The 18,114-nt window shown below is 40.8% G+C and overlaps 1 protein-coding gene across 1 annotated transcript; it reads right to left on the minus strand.

Moving 5' to 3' along the window:
- Positions 1-5,949: 5,949 nt before the first annotated feature.
- Positions 5,950-7,335, minus strand: LOC119530557 (putative tripartite motif-containing protein 75). Its single transcript, XM_037831499.1, has one exon. The coding sequence runs from the start codon at positions 7,333-7,335 to the stop codon at positions 5,950-5,952; it is 1,386 nt and encodes a 461-aa protein (XP_037687427.1).
- Positions 7,336-18,114: the final 10,779 nt, after the last annotated feature.

Here is an 18,114-nt window from a genome sequence, read left to right on the forward strand (position 1 = left end):
TCTCTCACTCTTACAGGGTTAATTCCATATCAGGTACTATGCTAACAGCCTTCCATACAGTCCTTGCTTCAATTAGTCCCAGAGGGGAAAAAAAAACAAACTTATAAGTTAGGAATCATTACCCTCAATTATAGCTGTTGAAGTGGAGTGAAGAATTTTAACAGGCTTATCCAACATTACATTAACTGGCATAACCATGGTACTGCCTCTTCTTTGTATTCCCACAGCATCTTGTGTATTCCTTTGTACCTACAAAGTGAGTTAGTGCAGTATCTTGCTCATATTTGATAACATATCCCATAAACTAAAAAAGGGAAAAAAACAGGAGTTTGATTCCAGCACTAAAAGTGTGAAAACAGATATAACACAAATTGAAGGTAGCACTACCTGACAGAACTGGGTTTTCGTCCAACTCTGACACTTAACTAGCTCTATGACCTTTGCTGAATGACAAAATTTCTCAGAGTTTCAGTTTTTCTTTTCAGAAAGTGAAAAAAAAAACCATAATAATTAAGAAAATAATGTAAGACACATGTCAGAATGACTGGCATTTAACACATGTCCAATAAATTGTATTATAAGAATACTTGATAAAAACTCACAAGTATGAAGACCTCTTAGAAATCTAGCCCAATTCCACTACTTGTAACTGTGAACTTCATTACATTATATGTTACATATATACATTACACATACACTTACAAATAAAACACACTAATATTTAACCTAAAAGTTGCCATGTCTCATATAGGTGCTAATTTCTCAACCTCTAAGAAAGGTATTAATATTTCCAACAGGCTCACTGCAACAGTCTGGTGAAGGAAAATTTCCTACAGTAATTTTGGAGGTGCAGGAGAGCAATTTAAGAATTTTTAAATAAATCTTTAATTTTTATATTTTATATTCAAAGTGTAAAATGTTCCGACACAGAGCTACGTAATATAAAGCATTCTGCCTCTACCAAACCACTCTCCTTCCTGCCCAAAGGCTTATGTCATCAAATGACACTGCCACCTTACTCTTCCAATTCTTTAGTATGATACTTTCAAATGGGTATTTCTGAGGAGGCTGAGAAAGAAGGGGCAGATGAGGGCAAGAGTGCATGGGGTTGTCAGAGACTAGAAAAGTAGAACACAACTGGGGAAGTGTAAAATCAGAAGGAAAAAACTACTTTGAGGAGATGTACAAAGAAAGGACTCAAGCACAGTACCAGGAACACGATAGGTACTCACTGTAGGTAGCTATTATCACTGCGTCCCCTTCCCCTGACACACACAAATCAGTCTTCCCTACTTGTCAAAATCAGGCCATGAAGTGAACAGGTTTGGAGGCACTGCCACCACCCAAATCCAGGCAACCCACCTCTCTCTCCTGGATCACAGTTTGAGCCTCCTATTTTTTCTACCCCCAAGCAGAATGCTCCCACCAAATCAATTCCCAACTGTTGCTAAGTATTTCTTTTAAACTCAAATATCATCCTTTTATATCCCAACTTTAAACACTGGTCTTTTATTACTTTAAGGAAGCAGTTCTCAAACTTCCTAACATCATATAGGACAGTTATGATTTTACAATTATTATTTTTGTGATTATAAGCCAATGTGCACAACTCTCTCAGGAAACAGTAGGTTTCTTGGTGGGAGCCTGTCTCTAGCTTTGTTCATCATCCTATCTCTAACCCTTATTCTTGAGCTGGGCATATAGGAGGTGCTCAAAAACTATTTGATGAATAAATACAACCTATGGTAGATTCCCAGTTCTCAGTTTCAACCATCGTCATCTTGAATGATTCTTAACATGCTTCAGCCTAAAACCGCTCATCTGTGAAGTTAAAATAATTCCTACCTGTTAAGATTCTTGTTCGGTAAAAAGGTGTATAAATCGGCCAGAAAAAGTGCAGACAATGTAAGATGACAGGTTCTCAAGGAGGGGTGGCAACCATTACACTTAAACGTCCCCTCTCCCCCACTTTGGCCACTGCCCAAACTATCTTTCAGATAACAATGTTTGTTTAATGCTGGCCCACCAACTCCATTCCGATTCCACTGGTCTGAGCTGAGGTCCGAAATCCTGAATTTTTCGCTAGACTTTCCCTAGAGTATGAGAGGACCCGGCGTGGACAAGCCGCGAGCCCGGGTTGGAGCGCACAGCAGCGCTCAGGAGCCTCTGCTGAACCAAGCCTCGTGCCAGGCCCTCTCTGGCCCCTTCTCCCAGCTCCCACCTTACCTGGAGCAGGTGGCTCAGGCTTTCAGACTCGAGTTTGTGCAGAAGCCTCAGAGGCACCTTGGACGCAGGAACCAGGCCCCCAACACCCCGAAAAAGTGGGAGCGAACAGCAAGGCACCCACCTGACCTGGGGGGAGGTAACTGACCAGTCCGCGGTGGTGGGCGGGCAAGGGGTCGGCGCATGCTCCGTGAACCTGTTGGAGGGGGAGGGTGTGGAGAGGTCCTGAGGAGGGCGGGTGGCTGCTCCCTGCCTGGTCAGTGCCTTGTGCGCCTCAACTGATCAAACTTTTCACATTCTTACTGTTATTATTCCTGTGAGGAAATTGAAGCCGAAAGTAAGGCCAAGCACTATTCATTGCAGGTTGATTTTAAAAGCTTCACTACCACACCATCCTCCTCCCAGAAGGTAAGGGAGTGGAGAGCTCTGCAGTGGAGCTGCTTTCCCTGGTCTAGGGTGGCGGGGTGGGGTGGGTGAGGTTGTTAGCAGCAGAAGAATAAGTAAATGTCAGCATCTTTTATTTCCATTTAAGAATTTTGAACATCTAAAAGTAAATTCACTTCTAGGAAAAATAGCAGTGTAGACGTAGGCTTTTGAAACTGCCTCCCCAAACCAAACAAACTAACACAAAGTAAAAATGGTAAGGAATAGATCACTTCTGGCACTAATAGAAGAACTCAACTTTATATTACCCACTTCAGGAAATGGTTAAAATACAAAACCGCTTGAAGCAAATAGAAAGAATCAGCACATCACTCCTGCCCTTAGAGGAGTCTTTTCTGCAGGGTCAAAGGTGGATGCACTAAATACTACCAATATTCATTGATTCACCATCCTAACCTGACGGGTGAGACAAGGTTGGAAAGTGTATGTAGCATAGAGGAAGAATTAATATAAAACCACCCAAACTCTCCCATAGATTGGGATGAGGGAGTGCTAGGTAAATTACTATAAAGGGGATGGTATTGGGATAATTGGAAATATTTGAATATGCAGTATTTAGTAGAAAACAGTAATGTATCAACATTAAGATTATTGAATTGAATCAGTGCCCTGTATTTACATAAGAAAATTTCCTTATTCTTAGGAGATACATGCTGAAGTACTCACAGGTAATGTTATTCTGGGAATTTTACATATATAAGTTATAAGTGTTTCCAAGGGAACAGGAATGATAGTGGGAAAGAGGTGAGTCTGATTATAAAGGGGTAGCTCAAAGGAGATATTTGTGATGCTGTATTTTGACCATGGTTGTGGTTCAGACAAAGGTACACATTACTATTGGCACAGAATCATATGCACATATTTTACCAATGACAGTTTTCTAGGTTTGATATTGTATTGGCAGGTAATACAGGAAACTAGGTGTGTAGGACAAGTATCCTCTCTGTAGTGCTTTGCAGATGTGAGAATCTGTCATTATTTCAAATAAAAAAGTTTAAACAAAGTCACTTTCAGGAGAGAACATCAAAGTCTATACTAAAAGGGAAGTAATGTAGTTCATTTAATAAAATGCTGCGATGCTCAATAACTTCTGTTCCTTGCTTTTTCTCTTCATTGATTTTACTGTACACCATATGGTAGCCTGCCATCTTCTGAGAGATATGGACCCAGTATAGAAGCCCAGCCTTGACCAAGCCAGCATTGTCCCTCAGCTTCCACAGATGCTCCCTTGCATCCATTCTCCTTTCAGGAGTGAAAATTTTCTTTTGAATGTACAAGTCATATTATCACAGCAGCCTGTCTTCAAGGAAGGTATCATCCTTTTCATGCCTTAATAGGGACATTTTCATGGCCTTAGAATTGTGTATTCATAAGCTAACAAATCTCCATTGCAAAAGCTCACCCATATCTGGAAATTGCAGATTTCCCAAACAGAAACAACAGGGTTCCCACTGTAACTCAGGATGTGGTGCTCAACACTAAATACTAAATGCCTGCAACATTCACAGGAACTGTGGCTAACACCAATCAGGCCACAGGAAATGCTTCTCAAAGTCTCATCTTCATCCCTGCAAGCAAGAAAACAGTATATGAATAACATGTGGATATGTGACTTGTACTGACAACAAACTAAGAGGACTCTGCTATAAACATTTAAGATGATTAAACAAAAAATCTAATTGAAGCACAAAAAATTAAAATTTCAACTTTAAATAAATAATCCTGATCTAAATTGTAGTTACTTAATTATATACAACTTCTATTTTCCCCTTAAGCATGTATAAATGATTTTGAGTATTTTAGAGAAGAAAAATATTTTTTGAAAGTAAATCTTAACAAATATGTGCAGAGTATGGTAAGTAATTGGCTGGTGTTCCTGGGAGAGAACCTCTACATCCCTGGAATTTCCCAGGGTGGGAATGTCTTTTGCTATTGATAGTGAGCCCCAGACCACGCCTGTCTGCCTGACACACCCAAAATTATAACCCTTGACAAGGAGTCTTGGGTGAGCTTCCCTGATTGAAAATATTCTTTGCATGTTGTTACACATTATTACTGGAAGGTTGTGTACTGTCACTAGATTCCACTGTATCCTGTGCTTGCTCTCTGTGCTGTTTTGGATGTATTATGTCCCCTAAAATGCCATGTTCTCTGATGCAACCTTATGGGGGCTAACACAATAAAGTTGATTAGGTTGGAATCCTTTGATTGATTGTTTCATGGAGATGTGACACAATCAGCTGTAGGTGAGAACTTTGGGTAATTTCCATGGAGGAGTAACCACACCCAGTCAAGGTGGGTCTTAATTGAATCACTGGAGTCCAATAAAAAGTTCACAGACAGAAAGGGGCTGCAGCTAAGACAGACACTTTGAAGAATGGCCAGGAGCTGACGGTGGAGCTGGAACACAACCTGGGATCAGCAGGCACCAGCCACTTGCCTTCCCAACTATCAGAGGTTTTCTGGAGGGCCTTCCTCCCGTGATGGTATACTTGTGGTGATGCCTTCATTTGGACATTTTCATGGCCTTCAGAGTGTCACATCATTAGTAAATAAACCCCCTTTATAAAAGGCAATTCATTACTGCTGTTTTGTAAAGCAGCAGCATTAGCAAACCAGATCAGCCTCTCTGGAACTCTGTCCTGTGAGCTTTTTCTGTTGCTCTTTTTACTCTGTATCCTTCCAAAGTAATGAGGCATGACTGCGGTGTAAGAGCATTGCTGAGATCCATGTGTCCTTCTAGCAAATCACTGGACCTCTGGGAAACTGTGGGGATCCCCTCACACAGTTTTCTTTTGACTCCCCTTTGTCCAACCACAGGAGGAAAAGAACTTGAAAATTACAGCTCTTCCAATTGTTCCAAGCATTAGCTTCTCGAGAATATCAAGAAAGTGGTAAAGATAGAGGAAAGATATAGGAAATTGCTAATTATGATTCAGTGAATTTATTGGCTTTGAGAAAGCTAGAATGTTATGAAAAATCACCGTGATTCTGAATTCCTCCCTTTTGGAAATGCACACATATTTTGTCATTGATTTTCATATCGTTTCTGTGACATAGGCAATACAAACAAAATACGGAAGGTATAAAATTTGTCAGATTATAATTGTTTATTGACATGAAGTACATGAATTACGTGTCTTTATTGACAATTGACAAACTATCCAACTCTTGAAAGCAGAATAACCCCCAAAATTAAACTAGTCGACTACCAGTACCCTAAAAATCTCACATCAACATAGTAAGAAAATAGATCAAGATATGAGCCATCTTCCAGGTTGTTTACTGTTCATCTGTGATTATGCTGATGGTCAGAGAGTTTGCAGTTGGTCCAGTAGAAAAATAAGGTCTAAGTTTTTCTGTAAAAGTATCAGTGAAGGTGTAAATATGGGATCGCTTATGCATATTATAAAATGAAACTTCTCCCAACTCATAATCCAGAAAAATGCCAATCCGTATGAGTTTTGTTGTATCCAGGGAAGGAGAAGTATTTGTCCACTGTTGGATTTGCCAACATCCATCCTTTGGCATTCCTGATGGAATAGCATTTCTAGGGAGAGAGTCTTTACACACCCCTAAGGACCATTCACCTGTGCCTCTTACTTCTACCTGCCAGAAGTGCCTGGCACTGTCAAATCCTTCAGAACTTAGTACAGCTGGGTGGAGAGTGAATCTCTTTGGATTGTATGGAAAGTTTGGTTCCTCCTTTCCATAGGTCACACTTTTTCTGTTGTCTGACATGATAAGACTAGGATGTGCAGTTTCAGGATCAAATGTCAAATCTACCTTAAACCTGTTGATCATTTTCTGCAGGCCAAAATATTGTGGAGGAAGAGAGCAACTCTCTTTCTTTAATTCATAGGAAAACACAGCTGGGGTTTTTAAGTTTTCATAGCTTCTGTAGATACTGTCAATATCTGTCAGTAACTGCACTTTAGACTGCACACACTTTTCTGTTATTTCATCGAGCATATTTTTTAGTGTGGAAATATGCTCTGAAATTTGCATATTATTTTCAGTGAGTTTCTCTTGGAGATCCTCCTCTTCCATCATTAATCCCAGAAGAATGGCATCCTGCTCCTTTCCCAGTAACTTCATTAGTTGTTCAAATTCAGAGTAAAATTCGAGCCTCTGCTTTTCGACCTTCATCTTCAATTTAAATGATTCTGAGATTTGTGTTTCCAAACCTTTTTCAGCATCCTCAACTTCCTTCTTCAGGGGCTCCATGGAGCTTTTGAGCTTCTTCCTGTGGGTAGCTGCAGCCTGCTCTATGGACATCAGGCGGTGATCCCAATGGTCAGAGGAGACCCGGCACTGTGCACACAGCAGCTCCAGGTCCTTCTCACAGAACAGGGTCACAACCCGATTGTGCTTCTCACACAGGGGTTTCTTTTCCTGCCGTTTCCTCTTGCCACTCCTGGTGGGTAGTTGCCTCACAAGTTCAGTCATGTGAGATAATTGGGTGTTCCTCTTGAGGTCCCTGTCAAGGCAGTGGTGGAGGCAGACGGGACAGGGGAGGAGGTCCTGGAGATCTTCCCAGCACTGGGTGATGCAGGAGCAACAGAAGTTGTGGCCACAGTCAATGGTCACTGGGTCTCTCAGGAAATCCAGGCAGAGGGGGCAGCTGGCCTCTGCTTGGAGGTCAGTGAGGGAGGCTGCAAAGGCCATTGTGCAGCAAGTATTGGCACGTGTGGGACTTCCCTTCAGGAAGGATTGTTTCCAGAAAAGGGGAACAGTGAGAAGCTATTGACCTGGATCCTCAGTCTCCTTTCTGGAAGTCAGTTTCGAGAAAGATACTGCTCCAAGAGTTCTTCTGCCTCCTGCCCTCCAATTCCAGAGAAGCTTTGAAGGGGAGCCAAGGGTCCTAGCCAATTACTGATCTTCCTGTCACTTTCTCTTCTGGTATTCACTGGGCCAACCAAATTGAAGGCCAGCTATGGAATGCCAGTAGCCAGGAGAAAAACACATTCCCAATCGATGAATCATTGCTGTGGACCAGAAAACATCACATCTTGAAAGGAAGTTGAATCAAGCATTTGCCCTATGTAATCATAAATGGAGACTACCTCAGGATAACCAACTATTTTATCAGAGGAATATTTTACAAGAACATATTTTAAATTGAACATAAATCTAATCAATCTTTGATGTCCCACTACCTAGAGAAATGAAATATAGGAGACAGAGTAACTTTTTAGGTGCAACGTGGACATGCAATTAGTAAAAATCAGAGTGCAGTGAACTTTACCAGAAAATCAAGCAGGTTTAGTCAGCCAATACAACGAAAAGGAAAAACATGTTGGAAGAGGAATTTAAGGGTTCAAGTAGACTTTGAAGACATACCAAGTGACTACAGCCTACGTATTTAATTTAGTTGCAGTTTCAAACACACAATCTCCAACGAAATTGTAATTTAGTTTAGGAAATTAGATATCCTGTGATAAATAATAGTGCTAACTCTTTCAAGGTGTGATCATGGCATTAGAGCTAGTTGAGGTAAAAAATGATCATTTAGGAGATACATACCCAAATACTTCAGATAAAGTCAAATGATGCCTAGGGCTTCCTTCAAATTCATAGGGTCCTATGGTGGGGCTATATATAAAAAAGAATGGCAGTAAGTTTGTAATTACACTTGATTGATCAATACATAGAATTTCCACAAAATCTGTGATTAAATTTGCTTCAAAGATTGTATATATAATTAAAAGTCTCTGTTTCTAAAGGCCAGACTTTGAAATCAGCTTCAGTGTGTCACTGCCCCCTTCCTCCAAGCCTTCTGCTGGCTCATTCCCTTATTTCCTCTCATCTCTCTTTCTCTCTCCAGCTCAAGTTGCTCAGATCCCTTCTCTCTCCTTTCCATATAGATGACTGCATGGTTAAAAATAAAATAAAGCCAACCATGCAGGTAAATATTTTTACATAGGAAATTATCAAAAATATTTTTAACATGCAAGTAGTCACACATATGTAAACCAAAGACAAGAGTTTAGTGTTTTAAAAGGAATACAGAACAGAACTGAGCATGGTGCCTGGCACATAGCAGGCTCCCCCAGGAGCACCCAGACCTTTCCAAAGCCTCCCTCACCGCCTCATCCTGTGGGCAGCAGGTACCTGAGATGGGGTCATGTCCACCACGCCTGCTGGAGGAACCTCCCCAGGCCCCCTCTACTTCCCACTCTGAACCAGACTAAATTATCTACTCTGCTGCCAGGATAATCATTTCCAAATGAAACTAATCAACACTTCACTTCCTCCTTGAATCCTTCCAAACCACCACCATTAGCTCAGCTCCCCCTCAGGCTCCACCTCGGACTCCTGTGAGGCAACATTGTTCTCTGATCACCCCACTCCTAAACCCACCTGAGCTCAGAAGCCTTCCAGGAGTCTCTGCTCATCAATTCGCTGCTGTCATCTTGGCTCTGTGCTGAGCTGAGAGGAACTTTTGTACCCATGGCCTTCAGGGTGGAGGCAGGAGCCCCTGCGAGGGACTGAGGGCTCCTCATTTCCATGCAGAGCAGACTTGATTCCTTCATCAGGTCCGGATCCAAAGACACAACTCGGCACATCCTCTGGGTTTGCAGTTATGGTCAGAGTGGGGCCAGGCTCAGCTTTATAACCCTGTGGGAAGTTTCCCTTTCTTTGTCTCATTGGACAGAATCAAGATGCAATCAGCTGCAGGGACCTGATTGGCTCCTGATGACATGTCCTGCCCTTCTCTCTGACAGCATCTTCTCTTGCAGGGGTGGGTGGGTGAGGGGAGATGGGGATATGACTCATAGACCTCTGCTGCCACCTCCTTCCCGCGCTCCACTGCAAATCTTCCCGATTTGAATCACTCATCTGTTTTCTGGGTTTTTGAACACCTTTACATGTATTCACCTTGTGTTTTTCAAGAGTGTGGATGTGTGAATTTGCAGACCAGTGACCAACTACTTCTCAGGTGGGTTCAATTCTGCAGCTCCTTCAGGGAGATGTATCAGAGTTGGTCATGGGCTTTTTTCCTCAGATTCAGCAAATCATTCTTATATTGTCAACTTCCATAGGCTCATAACAAGGCAAGTAGCTCCCCTTAGCACTAGGTCCCTTCCTTCGGGCTCATTCTGGAAGGGGGCCTCTGCAGGAGTGTTGAGAAGTGGGGGAGGGAAGTCCTTGGTGGGGGTGTGATGACTGGGCATTGTGAGGCAAGGATAGGGGAGGCCTCTTTTTTTTTGGAGAACAGGCATGTACTTTGCATAAGTTCTTCTGGTGGTTCAAGCATTTTGTGAGTCCTTTGGTGATCTACACCTCAACAAAAGTTTTTAGCTACTACCCAAATAGTGACATCCCCTGATTCTGCACCTTCAGACCTGATCTTTCTCAGGATCTTTCTATTAATCAGTACAATGTCTACTTGACATCCCATTCATCGACAGCTCACTTATTCACATATACGGTCAACACAGTTGCTGAACGCTGACTGTGTGTGCAATTGATGTGAAGCCTGGAATACAAGGACCACAGCATCTGCCATGAGGGAGCTGCAGTGCAGAGGGGAGAGAAGAGAACACATTGGATGTTTTGGGCTGTTGCTTCTGAGACTGGTGACCCATTCAGGTAAGAATTTAAAGATTGTGCTCTAAAGAGGAAACAAATCCCTTCTCTTCAGATCCCTTTGCTGCATATCTTCTTCAAATCTTAAGTGATAATCTGAATATGGTCCAAATTACACATGTGCTGCAATGTTAAATGGAGACTTCTTCCCCTCTTTTTGTCTTTCTAGAGTCTAGAAGCTTCTGAACACCTTGCTGTGTCTAGTTGTCCAATCTCTATGCCTATGTGAGCACTTTTATCTAGATATGTAAATTTACTGGAGAACTGTGTTGTGAAAACTTTTCACAATGCAGATCTGATTATGTCAACTGTTATTGATTTAATCATGCCTCCCCCCCTCCCCCAATACACAGAGATATGTTCAACCCTAACCCTTGGTCCTGTGGATGTGACATTATTTGTGAATATTTCTTCAAAGATCCTGTTAGGATGAGGCAAAACTGAATCAGAGTGGGTCTTAATCCAATAAGACTGGAAAACTTACCTAAGTTGGATTTCCAATTTGGATGCAGGTGGAGAGAAGGTGTGACACAATGGGAAAATATGCTTTTTTACTCACAGAACATAGAGATAGAGGGGTGCCATGGAGGGTCAAAAAGAGGTGCGATCGGGTGGTTCAATCAGCAGTGGGAGCACATAGGCAGAGCAATAGGAATGTAGAGAATTTATATGTAGGTTGATGGCAAAGTTTTGTTAAGGGTGGTGGTGATGATAGCACAAAATTGTGAACATATTAACAGTTCTGAATTATATATTTGAATGTGGTAAAATAGGAAATTTTAGGTTGTATATGTATTTCTAAATGAAATTTTTAAAGAATACATATCACTGTAAAACACAAACAACTACCCATATTGTAACTGATGGACTATAGTTATTTGTAAAATTCTTAAAATATTTTTTCATGAATTATTACATATGCACCACATCAATGTAAGGTCTTAACAATAGGGTGGTATTTGGGATTTCTGTATTTTATCCATAATTTTTCTGCAAAGCTACAACTTCTAATAAAAAAAAATCACACTTTAGTGTGGGGGTTATAGTGATTAGCAAAATGCTCTCTCTCTCCAGACAGCAGTCCTTCTGGATTGTCTCTAGCATTATCACACTTAATAATTCTGTGACTCCTTAACCTATGATTGTATTGTAGATTGAATCATGTGTCCCAGAAAAGACATATTCCAGTCCCAACCTGTTGTCTTGTTAGTGGGAACCCATTTGTAAACAGGACTTTTGAAGGTGTTATTAATTAAGGTGTGCCGAAACTGAATGAGGGTGGGCCTTAAATCAATATGGATTAAGTCCTTGTAAGCAAAGGAAATCTACTTTTGCTTTAAGTAGAATCCATCCCAGGTTTATTTTATTCACCAAATATTTATTTGCCAAATATTTACTGAGTGCACCTGATGCACCGGGCACAAGGTAAGAGAAAGTAATACAATTTTGAGGGAAAATAGGGAAGAATTCAGACCATAAACTTTACACCCAGTGAGAGAGTTGGATAATTTTAACCAAAAAAGATTTTTTAAAAAATGTAAAACCTCATTTATGATATATGATTTGAATGAAAGTTACACAGATACAGGAAAAGAGAGAAATTTTCAGGTATTTATGCATCATCTAAGTCTCAACTTTAGAGCAATGGAAAGCAATTGCAGTGTTTGAAATTGGAGGGTAGTAGGATTAACTTTTTGTTGGAAAAGTTACTGGGTTATGGAACTGACTGGGGGGTGGTGATGTTATGCAAGAAATCAGTTAAAATATTAGGCTATGGTTTCTGACTTGGACTCTGAATATGGCTTTCATAGCTGTTCTTTTTCACTTCATGACCTTAATCTTGAAGGTGGGTGTGCCAGTTTGTATATATTATGTCCCCCAGAAAAAGCCATATTCTTTAATGCATTCTTGTGGGGGCAGACACCAAAATGTGAGACAGAGACACAAAGTGAGCACGTGCTGTTAGAAAAATGGTGCCGATGGACTTGCTTGACTCAGGGTTACCACAAACCTTCAATTTTAAAAAATAAATTATCTATGAAGTGCAATAAAGTGAAGCACAGTAAGATGAGGTATGCCTGTACAGTGCGTGCCTACTAAGTAAATGACTTCAAAATGTGGATATATTCAGCAGAATTTTGAGTGAGACTTGTTTTTATTGTTACCTGCTAATGAGTGACTAACTTTCACTCACCTAAAACTATTAACAGCTATTTTTACCTATTTAAGAAGAGTAATTATTGTGCAGAAACAATCTGTTTAGGTCCTTTCATAATGCAAATAGTAAATTATTAAACAGTATAAATAATGTATATATATAGTTTAAAGGAAAGTATCAAGACCATACCCGAGTATCCATCATCCAATTTGAGAACTAATCATGACTTGTTATTTAAAAATCCCTCTGTGCACCTCTTCAGTTGCATCCCATTCCCTTCACTGACCTAAAGGTAATCACTATTTTGAAATTCATGTGTCATCACTTGTTTACTTTTATTTATAGTTTTGATCATCTTATGCTTATATTTTGGTTAATTTTACCTGGTTTTGGCCTTAAAAAAGTGGAATCAAAGAATAGGTATTTCTCTGACTTACTAGTTCTCTGAATATTGTTTCTGAGATTCTTTCACATTGCTACCTGTAGCTTTGTTCAGTTTTTTTTCATTGCTGCATAGTTTTTTAAAATGTAATTTTATTGAAATATATTCACATACCATACAGTCATCCAAAGTGTACAACAGTTGTTCACAGTTTCATTATATAATTGGGCATTCATCACCACAGTGCATTTTTGAACTTTTTCATCACTCCAAAAAATAAAACTGAAAATAAGAAAATAAAAGGAAAAGAATATTCAAAGCATCCCATACCCCTCCTCTCCCCCTCATTTACTTTTTTTAAATTAAAATGTATTCACAACTGTAAATGTAAAATGTAAAACAGTTGTTCACAGTACCATCATATGGTTGTGCATTCATCACTACAGTCAATTTTCGAACATTTTCTTTACTCCAAAAAGTAAAAATAAGAATAAAAATAGAAGTAAAGAGAACACTCAAAACATCCCATATCCCCCTCCTCCCTATTACTCATTTGCTTTTTGTCCCCATTTTTTCTACTCATTTGTCCATACACTGAGTAAGGCGAGTGTGAGCCATAAGGTTAATCACAATCACACGGTAACACCATATAAGCTATATAGTTATACAATTGCCTTCAAGAATCAAGGATACTGGATTGCAATTCAACAATTTCAAATATTTCTTTCTAACTATTCTAAGAACTAAAAAGTAAAAAGGGATATGTGTATAACACATAAGAGTTACCTCCAGAATGACCTCTCAACTCCATTTGAAATCTGTCAGCCATCGAAACTTTATTTTGGTTCAATTGTCCTCCCCTTTTTGGTGCACAAGTCTTTCTTAATCACATGATGCAGGGTCCAGGCTCATTCTGGGGAGTCACCCTCCATATTGTCAGGGAGATTTATACCCCTGGGAGTCATGTCCCAAGTAGGGGGGAGTGCGGTGAATTTACCTGCTGGGTTGGCTTAGAGAGGCCACATCTGAGTAACAAAAGAGGCCCTCTGGGGGTGAATCTTAGGCACAATTATGAGTAGGATTAGCCTCTCCTTTGTGTGATCAAGGTTTGTAAGTGCAGGCCCCAAGATCGAGGGCTTGGCCTACTAAGCTGGTTGTCCCCAATGCTTCCGCAGATACCAAGAATACCCCAGCTGGGGAAGTTTGATTTTTCCACATTTTCCACCATCCCTCAAGGGGGCTTTGCAAATACTTTTTATTCTTTGCCCAAATTACTCTGAGTTTTATCGGAGCTTCATGTTAACCTGTACAAACATCAAGGTCTCACCCTCTAGTCAGTGTTCTGTGTAATTATGGCATTTGAGTAAACTGATCATACAATTTAAACTATATAGTGTGCTAGAGAAAATGTAGATTTTGAACCCTATACACATCTCTTCCTTTGGTCACACACAGAAGTCAAAGTTTTAAACCGCATTTAGTATCATCCTCTACCCTTTAGTCTTATCCCCCCTAATCTCAATCAAGTCCATTTTGTTTATATCTCCAATTGCACTGTAATCTCCTTTTCAGCCTCTTTAACAGTTGATTCATGGGGCAGTACTGACACTCACAGCTGCCTAACTCTGGCTCTGAGTCCCAGGCACCACACAGATACCTGAAGCTCCAGGGAACAACTGCATTACACAAACCACTCAGAATCTCAAAATTTAGAAATAACTATTACAACTCATGAACAAATGTGCCTGCTGTATGAGCCTACAATCTAGGAACCTTTACTTAAGCCTTCCTCTTATAGCCCATGCTCCCAGATTCAATTCTCAGAGTTTACACATTGTTGTTAGTCTGTATTAGTGAGGCATTATAATGTTTGCCCTTTCATTTCTGGTTTATTTCCCTCAACCTACTGTCCTCACTATCCATTCTTTGTTGCATCCCTCATAACTTCATTCTTTCTTGCTGCTCCCTCATGCAAAAACATTCATGTGTTTGTACATTTAATCTCACACATTGACCAACTCTAAGTTTCACTAAGTTATACAGTCCCAGTCTTTACCTTCTATCTTTCCTTCTGGTGTCATACAGACCCTTAACCTTCCTCTTTCAACCATATTCACAGTCATCTTTTTTCAGTGTACTTACAATATTGTGCTATCCATTTCTATATCTACCCAATCAATCCTCTAGAACATTCTATCTCCTTCAACATCCAATGTTCAGTCTCTAACCTCTTTCTGTCACCTGGTATCTTCATTTCTACCCTCTTCTCCAAACTTCTCTTCTCTGTCTTTTACTATCTGTCTGTAGCACTCCCTTTAGTGTTTCCAGAACAGGAGGTCTCCTGTTGACAAACGCTTTCAATGTCTGTTTATCTGTAAGTGTTTTAAACTCTCCCTCATTTTTGAAGGACATTTTTGCCGGATATAGGATTTTTGGTTGGCAGCTTTTCTCTTTCAGTATCTTGAATATGTCAAACCACTGCCTTCTCGCCTCCTTGGTTTCTGCTGAGAGATCCGCACTTAGTCTTATCCAACTTCCCTTCTATGTGATGGATTGCTTTTCTATTGCTACTTTCAGAATTCTCTCTTTGTCTTTGACACTTGAAAACCTGACTAGGAAGTGTCTTGGAGTAGGTCTCTTTGGATCAATTCTGTTTGGGGTACACTGGGCTTCTTGGACCTGTATTTTTATACCTTTCATAAGAGATGGGAAATTTCCATTGATTATTTCCTCTGTTATTCCTTCTGCCACTTTTTCCTTCTCTTCTCCTGGGACCCCTATAATATGTATATCCATATGCTTCATGTTGTCCTTCATTTCCTGGATCATGCTCATATTTTTCCTTATTTGTTCCTTTGTGTGCAGGATTTTAGATGTCCTGTCCTCCATCTCACTGACTCTTCTGCCTCTCTGAGTCTGCTGTTGCATGTCACCAGTGTGTTTTTTTATCTCTTCTATTGTGCTTTCTTCCCGTAAGTTCTGCTGTGTGATTCCTGAAGCTTATGAATTCTTCTTTATGGTAACCCTTGTCTTCTTTTATCCTTTATTTCTTTTGTCATGTTCTCTCTCACCTAGATTCAGTTTAAAAGATTTGTTTGAACATCTATTATGAGTTGTTTCTGCTCCTGAATCTCAGTTAAAATGTTGGTTTCTTCCTTTGACTGGGCCATTTATTCCGGTTGCCTGATGTGGGTCGTGATTTTCTGCAGTCGTCACATGTGAATCTCCTGATTAGTTTATTCTGGAGGTTATTTTCTCTTTTGCATAAGGTTTTCTTGTTGGTTGACTTTGATCTCTGTCTTTTCTTTGTTTCTCTCCCTGGCCAGTTATTAGATTGACTCTGACCCCATCTTCTCCCCAAAGTCAGGTGCCCACCGTGGCCTGCCACAGGGAGGGGAGGTAGGCAGTGGGCACCCCAGCAAGTAAACTGTGTGTGGTAATACAATTCTGCTGAGTTCCAGTGGTGCTCTGCTTTCCACCAGGGCATGACCTGGGTTTGTCTGGGTCTTTAACAGTTGGGTCTTCCCTATTTTTCAGCCAAGACAGGGCTGGGTTTCCCTACAGGGGGTATAGACTGTCCAGCAGATGGTGTGGTTGGTAACTTAATTGTCCTCAGAGGCTGTTCTGCCTTGGAGCACAAAGCAGAGCCAGGCCAAATCTGTGGCACCCCTATACCCTTGCTCAAAGTGAAGCTCTGTCCACAGCAGAGCTCTCCCCCAAGCTGAACCAGCACTCCAGCTATCCCCAAGGCAAGGAGATGGCTGCCAGCTGCCGCCTCTCTGTGGCAAAGTATGCCTTCAGCAGATCCAGCACTCCAGCTGTTTCCAAGGCAAGGAAATGGTAGCTGCCAGCTGCTGCCTCTCTCTCGAGGTTGGAGGAAGGGATTTTGGATCCAGGTCTCGGAATGCATATCTCTCTGCATTTTCTCGGTCTCTTTGTCCCTTACTGATCTGGGACTTGAAATGTCCTCCCCTGTCCGCCGGGTCTTCAAAGAGTGAGGGTATTTTTCACTGGTGTGAGGCTGTAAAATCTGTGTCCCCGGTGGGAGGGATCACATTTTCTGTTTCTGTGCCTTTCCTGCATGCAGACTTAGTGACAGAAAAGGGAGATGACTAGCTGGTCTGGGACAGAAAACTCCTACCTGTTATTTCTTCTCTTTCTTCAGTTCAGCATTTGTAGTGTCTTACTCCAGTCTATATCTTCCTTCAGAGTTTTAAATAATTCAGAATTGTCCTTTATTCTGTTGAATCCCTGGAGAGAATTTTTCAGTAGCTGTTTATGTCACCATGTTGATGACATCACCGCCCCATTGCTGCATAGTTCTCATTGTATAACCATAATAATTTATATATTCATTCTTGAGTTTCTACAGTTAATGCAAGTATGTCTAATATCTTCCTTTTCTGGAGAGAAACATCTTTCTCTAATTGTCCACTTAACCAGCTATATTGGAAGGAAGCAATCGTTAGTTTCCTATTGAAAGGACCATAGAGAGTAGTTTGCTAATTTGAAAGAAATAAGTGCTAATTGCTTTGAAGGAAAAACAAAGCAGAGAAGTGGGATAGGGGCTCCCAATTTTAAATTCACTGGTTAGGGAAGGCCTCATTTAGAGGCGGCACATGAGGCAAGTGCTGAAGAAGCTATGCAGATATCAAATAGAAGACTATTCTAGGCAGAGGGAATAGAAAGTGAAAGACATGTAGAGGATTTGTATCTTGGCTCCAAGAAGAGCAAGAAATTGAGAGTAGCTGGAGCAGAGTAATCAAGCTTGAAAAGTGATAGGAAATTAGATCAAGAAGCAGCAGGGGCCCAGATTGTGTAGTGTCTGGGATACGATTGCAATGACCACTAAGTTGGATGGGAAACCACTGGTGGGATTTGAGCAGAGGAATGGCAAGATATTTATGTTTTAGAAGGATCACTGTGGTTGCTGCATTGAGAATAGACCATAAAGGGCAAGGTTAGAACCAAGGAGACAAATTAGGAATGATTCAGGAAAGAAAAAATGATGGCTTGGACCAGGGTGGAAGTGGTAAGAAATAGTCATATTGTGGGTTTCTTGTATGTGGTCTTGCTTATGAAAAAAAACATATTGAGAATTTTGTCCAAGAACAAACCAAAATGGTCCTGTCTTTGTACATTCACAAGTGGCAGCCTTTGAAATCCTGCTTAGCCTTCTGCCTGTCAATGAGAAATTGAGGAAAGCCCACAGCCTGCAGCCGGTCACAGCTCAGCCATTTCTCCTTCTTACCCAAGACCAACCTCAGTGGCTCCCTTAGTCAGGAAAACAGCACCAGTTGAAAGGCTGTTGAAA

The sequence above is a fragment of the Choloepus didactylus genome, chromosome 3, assembly GCF_015220235.1.
Source record: "Choloepus didactylus isolate mChoDid1 chromosome 3, mChoDid1.pri, whole genome shotgun sequence".
Taxonomy (NCBI): Eukaryota; Metazoa; Chordata; class Mammalia; order Pilosa; family Megalonychidae; genus Choloepus; species Choloepus didactylus.

What these genes read in the sequence shown, in the direction of transcription:
- LOC119530557 (XM_037831499.1), bottom strand. Translation starts at nt 7,335, where the DNA reads ATGGCCTTTGCAGCCTCCCTCACTGACCTCCAAGCAGAGGCCAGCTGC.